We start from the raw sequence: 7,734 nt of genomic DNA, 5'->3' as shown, positions 1-7,734 counted from the left end.
GGAGTCTAAACAGTGGCAGCTCTAATAGAGCTACTGTTTAGAAAATACACTTTTAGAAACTATTTACTTTTAAAGAAGCAAAATACACTTAAGAGACTCATACATATTGATAAAAATGTAGTTTTCCTCAATGCCATCTTCTTTGAATAATTTTAGATCTGACAAATTTTAGATCAATTGAACTACCGTAGTTTGTGTACAGTACTGCATGTAGCCTTGTAGTTATATAACTGAACTGTAAGGTGTAGCAGGACTTGGGTTGTGACATTTGGCACTAACAGCAGCTAGGCATCAGCTTTGACAGGGGTGAAATTCTCAAAAAACAAGTGCAGGTAAAAAAAGTAAGATGTGTTATCCATTCTGGAAATCTACAAGGGACATTTTCAGATGTTTTGTCTGTATATATTTTTTCAAGGTTCTAGAAGGGTGATAATGGAAGCAATGGGTTGGCAGAAATCTCCTATTAATTCAGGAGAGCCGTGCCAAACTACAATCCCAGATCTTCTAGTTCAGCTCTATCAATACAAAATACGTCCTGCATCTTGCAAGCATGGTATAGATTACGCACACTGATTCATATTCATATATACAAAAGGCAATATATATCCATAGTGTATAGATCTAGTTATTGCTAGTTTTGCATGCAAATATATAAAGTCTTTTGGTTAGTATTGGCAAAACAAAAAATATAGTACACAAATATATAAAACCATAAAACCACGTGCTGCTCCTACATTAATAGCCGAGGGCGATATGTAGTTATTACATGATTGCCCATCCTTGCAATGGTATAGTCATTACTAACAACTACAACCTTTTTTTCTACGTAGACTACATTTCCCAAGAGCACTGGCGGTCATCTGCCCCATGTGATGTCAATGCAATATCGACTCTTGTCGAGGAAAGGTCAAAGGAAAAAGGCTACAGTAGTCAGCATGTTGTTATTGCTGCTGTCTTAGAAACGTGGTTATCCTAATGAACAGTAAAGCAAAAGGCGATAATGGAAATCAAAGAAACAGACGAAGAGCTCGTTAAGCGACATCGCAGTGAGAAGAAAGATCTTCAAGGTGATTATATATATGCAAGTGTGTCAGCAAAACGGAGCTGGAAGCTTATAGCGTATGTGTTAGAATCTGCAATGCAACTGTTCAGTATTCATTTTAAGCTTTTGGGAAAGGTACATTGAAAAATGCAAAAATCTAGTACAGTACCAATTCTGAGGCTTCCTAAGTGCATCCATAAAAATATGAAACAGTGCTAACAATTTCTATGTTTGTGTACATAGATTAATTGCGTGTGTTTTTAATACAAAAACACTGCATTCAAAAGTATTGAATTTATAATTGTTTATTGATTTAACATACGATATGTTTAACGCTGCTGATGCCGATAAGGTTTTGCATTTCAAAATGCATAGCTAGATGGTAAATGCATTCTTCATATGCTACAGGCGGTTTAATACTTGCAAGGAACATATATAAACAGAAGAAAGCTGTTTCACTAAGCCGGGTTTGCCACCACTTTCAAGTCAAATATTTAAATTGTTCACAGATCAGCATTTGTAGTTGAGGCCATCGTATAGTATAGTTTCTAGTAGGCTTATTAAAAGGTACCATGCTTGCAGCCAAGATCCAGGGAATGAAAAATGCGATTCCAAAGAATGACAAAAAGAGACGAAAACAGCTTGTTGAAAACATTGCCAAGCTGGAGGCTGAGCTGGACCAAAAGCAGGAAGAAGAACTGAAACAGAGGAGGATTGATGTGGAAGGAAGGGAGAAGGTAGGCAGCATATTTAACTTCTATATTGTAAGAAAAATGGTCAGTGGAGGCACCGAAAAAACAAAAACAAAACAAAAAACCTCCACTTTTGGCCAAACGCTTGTCTACCTGACAGAGTTTTGCCGCAGAAAGTGCTTGGTCACTTACTATAGGGATTTGCATAGGGTTACAAATATCACTGGTGTTGATACCACTGTGAATGGATGCCAAAACCTTTCATGCAAGCCATGCCTAAAATAAGTATCATCTACCTGGTGAAATGGTCGCTGTGGTCAGACAACGCAAATAATGAACAGGGGTATTGCAACATGAGGCCCAGGAAGACACACATTCGATTCAGAACAGAAACTTTAACCAAATGAAGCATTATAATTTGCATATAAGCCAAGCTTTTGCTAGATAATAATATAATGGTACAGATACAAGAAGCATTTTCTGATGTATTGGCTTGCAGAGTAGCCTTTTGTCTTGCATTTCAGCATAATGAAGGCCGTGATTCATTTTATGTATCAGTCTTCTCTGTAGTAACGTTTAAACACTCATGCAGGTATAGGTGGAAAACACCAGCGCACATCCTGTTGTCTTTCTGTTTAGGTTGAATCAGCCACAAATGGATTTGGAAATCTGGTTCTGGAGAGAGAACAAGATGATGATGTCAAAGATTCCCGAGTGTCCAAAGCACAAAAACGAAGGGTACACAGAACTCTTTTATTTTTTGGCAGTACAGTACAGAGTCTGTTTTTGTACTTCCAGTTTTTTCAGATTCACCCACTAACAGAATCAGGTTCGATAACTTAATCTCTCAAGGAACGGTGAAAAAATTGCAAACTCATCAAAAGGCTACATACTACAGAATAACTATTTTATGTATTTTTGTTGTATTCAAATTCATGCTATGTTGGTCCATTTATATTTTGACACATACTGATAATCAAATAAAAAATAAATGCATCCACATAGCTTTGTTTTATTGAATTATTTTATATTTCCCTACAATGCTTATTCCCAGCTAAATGTCAGTTGAAATGGACCCTAATTTTGGGGGGAAGGTCTCTTGTAATTATGAATGGTAAGTTGAAGTCCTCTTGAAAAAAACATGATGCTTAACCTTTAATAATGTGACGAGTAGTTCACAATTACACAGTTTAACTTGTCTCAAATTGATCAATGTCGAATTCAGGTTTAGCGTTGAACATTGCTTTCAAATTCTTCAGGATAAGAAGGCTGCTTTGGAAAAGGAGAGGGAGAGCAGAATAGCTGAAGCTGAAATCGAGAACTTATCAGGGTCACGGCACCTTGAGCGCCTGAAGCTCTCCCAGATGCTGGCTGAAAGACAGTTGCAGATCAAGCAGATCCCTTCAGATGGCCATTGCATGTACAGAGCCATTGAGGACCAGCTGACTGACAGAGACTGCTCCCTCAATGTATCAGAGCTAAGAGCCCAGGCAGCTGAATACATGAGGAGCCATGCCGATGATTTCCTGCCATTCTTAACAAATCCTGGCACTGGGGATATGTACACACCAGGTAGGGAGTTAGCAGGAACATGACCTATGGAGATCTAGTGATGTTTTAGACTGCTAACTTGTCAGCGAACGTACAAGCAAAGATTGGGCCAATAGATATCTTCGCCTATACTTGTCAGTCATTAAGTGCCATTATAAAATAATTAACCTACCCAGGGCTCCAGATAAGGTTTTGGGTCATTGAGTAATTTACTACCCAATTTCAATGGAAATGGTAAAATATGCAGAATTTTTCCACCCGTAAATCCATCAAAAAATATCTGCCTATGTTCGAACGTGATCCTCTGTTTTATCAGCTGGCGGATCACATTTCATGCAGAATTTTCTGCAGTTCTAAATGAATAAGCACTGAACAACTGTCAAAGTATACACATGGGACTACCCTTGAAAATAATTCAAATTAGTCTCACTTTGACAGGAAGGGATGGTCGGATCTTCTTCAGATCAGCTGGAGGTAAAGAGAACTGTGTGCATTGCAATGGGATTGTATTTCAGCTTGGGATTGTAATGCACACATGCACACACACACAGACACAGCTGCTTCTAACATAGGATCCATGTTGAATGTCAGGGAGACTTTGTCTGACTTGCTGTCACTGTTTTTTACCGTCAGAGTCGTATTGACCATGCTGAAGCATGCACAACGCTAACTGGTGGAAGTTTACGTTATTCACCACTTTTGTCTTTAGAAAATAGACACTGACTCTTAGGTCATTACATATTTCACTAAAATAAATCATCACAATAACGAATGAACCAAACTAGTGGATAGAGTCCTGTCGTGTTTTCCGCAGCTTTAGAAAATACTGAATCAGTGGGGAAAAACAGGTGCAGGAAAAAAAAAAAAAACGGTTGAATTAGTGTGATCCTCCACTGTAAACGTTCAAAGCTTATGCTAAAGTTGTGAATAGGGCCCACCAATACCTAATGTAAGAACTTTTCAAAATAAGAGAGCTGACATTGAGGTCTCCATCATGAAATGGCATGTTACATATAAATAGCACAGCCTTGACGCATTCTTTTTTTTAAATTTATTTAAACAGGTGAATTTGAAAAATACTGCTCTGACATAGCTGAAACAGCAGCATGGGGAGGGCAGCTTGAGGTAAAGCTTTTCTGTTCTTTGTGCACTTTGGTGAACAGTTCTAGCTAACACAGTAATTCCATACATCTGAGCAGTTGTGCACTACGGTCTCAAATGTGCACATTTAAAAAAAAACATGTTTTTGCAAAAATTAATTTTTTTATCCATTTTAAGGATTTTAAACCATGGTGGTATATAGAACCGTCATTACTTAAATCAGCTGAATCGACCCAATCGTGTTTTAAAAAGAAAATCCACAAGAATAAGAATTTGCTTACTACTTCTAATTCATTTTGATAGAGCTATCTTATTTGTTTTTCTTATTTTTGCAGTTGCGGGCTCTGTCACACATTCTTAAGATGCCAATAGAAGTCATCCAGGCCGAGTCTCCTTCCATAGTTATCGGTGAAGAATATGAGGACACACCAGTTAGGCTAATGTAAGTTATCATTAAGGTCTCCTGTAAAGCTTGTGCTTGAACATTTCATTTTATTATTGTTTTTCCTCCGCTATAAAATATATTGTATGGTAAAACTTTTAGCATACTTTTTCAGACCTACTGAAACAGTCATTGGTGGAAAAATATATCTATTCAATGCCAGATTTATTTATTTTTGGTTATGTTACTTTTAGAAATGCAATCATATTTGTATAAAGTGGCTGATAAGAATGATTTTGAAAATGTGACTGTGGGATGTAATCTGGATTCGGACCATATATTGAGCTGATTAAATTATGCTATCTGACCGAGGTGTTGCAAGAGATATTTCTTATCTTTCAGCCAGTTTTTCATCTGCCGCAGTATGTGACCTATGCATTTATTTTTTCTGCCTCAGAGCTTTTTGAATCTTGGCGCCTCACGTTCTGCACAGCTTGCCTGTAATGTGTCTCCTGGCTCCTAGTAGATTTCATTTTTTTCTTGCTTCAATTGAGAACTTTATCCTTGCTGAGAATGGAGTCCAGGTGAATGCTTGCTGTGAAACCTGGCAAGGGAGAATGATCACTGGCTGTTTAGGATTTGTGGAAGTAAAGGGAGGTATATTTATTCTTGGAGGTACTTGGTGGTCAGAATGGTTAGTGACCTCGGATAAGAGAGAGAAAAAAAAAACATTTAAATTAGACCTCCACATACACACACACACACACACACACACACACGTCTTGATTGTAACTTGAAATGCAGCAGAGCAAATTGACTTAATAGCTACCCTGTACTTGTGTACTCTTCAGAGATTCTTTATTCTTTAATGTTTTGTTTCCTTTCTGATAATGCAGTGTTTATTTTTCAGATACATGCGCTATGCATATGGACTGGGAGAGCACTATAACTCTGTGGAGCCACTAAGTAAAGCGGCAGCTGAAGAGGAGAGCTAGAACAACCGTGCCAATCCACCTCATTTCAGCATTTAAGCACTCTCACAGTACCTTGATCAGTGCAAACAAGCAACGTGTTATTATAAAGCCCTACTAAATATACTGCCAGGAGATTCTCATTTCTACACAATATAATTGAATTCAACAATTAAAAGCTCTCAAAGTCATAACATGCCTAATTTAGTGAAATAACTAGAAGTGTTCACTAGAACACAGCTTTGTACAAAAATATAACATGTTTTTAAGAAACATAATGACAAATGACATGAGTGGTTAATGGCGAGTATCACTTCCTATAAATTATAAGTTTTGACACTTGATGTAAGGAAAAAAACAGTATATGTGACTGCATAATAAACAATGACAAGAACAGACAAAATAAATAAGTAAATTATATGAATAAAATGCAAAGAAACAAAAAAATTGTAACAGTACATACCAATATTTGGAAAGAAATTACACACACACACACACACACACACACACAGAGTTGTAGCCAAAAGTTTATGTACCCCATTGGACATTTTTTTGCAAAACTTCAAAAATGCTTATTCAAAAGTATTAATACCCTGACAAGGAAAATTAAATTAATAGCTAGTTGAGGCACCCTTACCAATAATAACCTCTTTTAAGCGGTTACGATATCTGTCAATTAGCTTTTGGCATAATTCTTTTGTGATTTTTGACCATTCTTCAATGCAAAATTGTTTGAGTTTGTTCAAATTCTGAGGACTTCTCTTGTGCACAGCCTTCTTCAACTCATGCCAAAGATTCTCAATTGGATTTAGATTGGGACTTTGACTCGGCCAGTCCAGAACCTTGATTTTATTTAACCATTAATAACCATTAACCACTTTAACCATTCTGAAGTAGATTTTGATGTGTGCTCTGGATGGTTGTCGTGTTGGAATGTCCAGTTGAACTTTAAACCAAGTTTTGTAACGCAGGGTTTCGGATGATTTGACAATATCTTTTGGTATACTGTGGAATTAATTTTACTATGTATTAGAACTAAATTTTCTGTGCCATTAGAGGAAAAACGGCCCCATAGAAGGATATTAGCACCTTGTGCTTGACAGTAGGTATGGTGTTCTTTTCTTTGTATGCCTCACCAGACTTTCTCCAAACTTTATGAATGTCAGCATGACCAAAAAGCTCGATTTTTGCCTCATCACGCCACAAAACCTTTGACCAGAACTCATATCCATCATTCAAGTGCCATTTTGCAAACATTAAGCGATTTGTCCTTGTGACATTTTCCTAAGAGTAGCTTTTTCCTTGGCTTGCGACCATTGGACCTTTACCATGTGATACTCGACCTATGATTGAAATGGAAACCCCAGTCTCACTTGCAGCCAGTTCACGTTAGATATCTTTAGCAGTCAATCTCAGATCATTAACCTTGCTCACAATTACTCTGCTTGTTCTTGGTGAAAGAACCTTCTTTCTTCCTGATCTAGGGAGTGTTGTGACAGTATTATGAGTCTTGTAGTTCTTGATAATAGAAACAATAGTTTAAATGCTTGGAAGTCCTCTTGTATCCTTCTTCAGCTTTATGACAATAAATCATTTTGTGCCTGAGGTCTTCAGATAGCTCTACTTTTTCCCATATTGACTATTGGTAATGACAGCAATCATCCTATGCCTAACCTTTTTGTACTCTCTAAGAATGTTCACCTACAATACAGCATCTTTTAGACTTTTCTAGAATTAGGTTCTGCATTATCATATTGAAAGGATGGCACGGTGGTGCCGTGGTTTTTGCTGCTGCCTCACAGCTCCAGGGTCCTGGGTTCGATTCCACCTCAGGTGTGTATGGAGTTTGCATGTTTTCTCCCTGTTCGCGTGGGTTTCCTCCGGGTACTTCGGTTTCCTCCCACAGTCCAAAGACATGCTGGCTAGGTGGATTGCCCTCTCTAAATTGCCCCTTAGTTGCCCTGCGATGGACTAATGTCCCGTCTAGAGTGTAGT

The 7,734-nt window shown here is 37.7% G+C and overlaps 1 protein-coding gene across 1 annotated transcript; it reads left to right on the top strand.

Annotated features, from left to right (window-relative positions):
* Positions 1–893: 893 nt before the first annotated feature.
* On the top strand, positions 894–6,507 carry otud6b (OTU deubiquitinase 6B). Its single transcript, XM_041248808.1, has 7 exons — positions 894–1,067; positions 1,625–1,779; positions 2,374–2,472; positions 2,994–3,306; positions 4,349–4,410; positions 4,722–4,828; positions 5,679–6,507. Exons 1-7 carry the CDS (start codon positions 1,001–1,003, stop codon positions 5,761–5,763), a joined length of 888 nt encoding a protein of 295 aa, XP_041104742.1. The 5' UTR covers positions 894–1,000; the 3' UTR covers positions 5,764–6,507.
* Positions 6,508–7,734: the final 1,227 nt, after the last annotated feature.

This window comes from Polyodon spathula, chromosome 4 (assembly GCF_017654505.1).
Source record: "Polyodon spathula isolate WHYD16114869_AA chromosome 4, ASM1765450v1, whole genome shotgun sequence".
Lineage (NCBI taxonomy): Eukaryota > Metazoa > Chordata > Actinopteri > Acipenseriformes > Polyodontidae > Polyodon > Polyodon spathula.
This window is presented reverse-complemented; position numbering and strand designations above follow the sequence as displayed.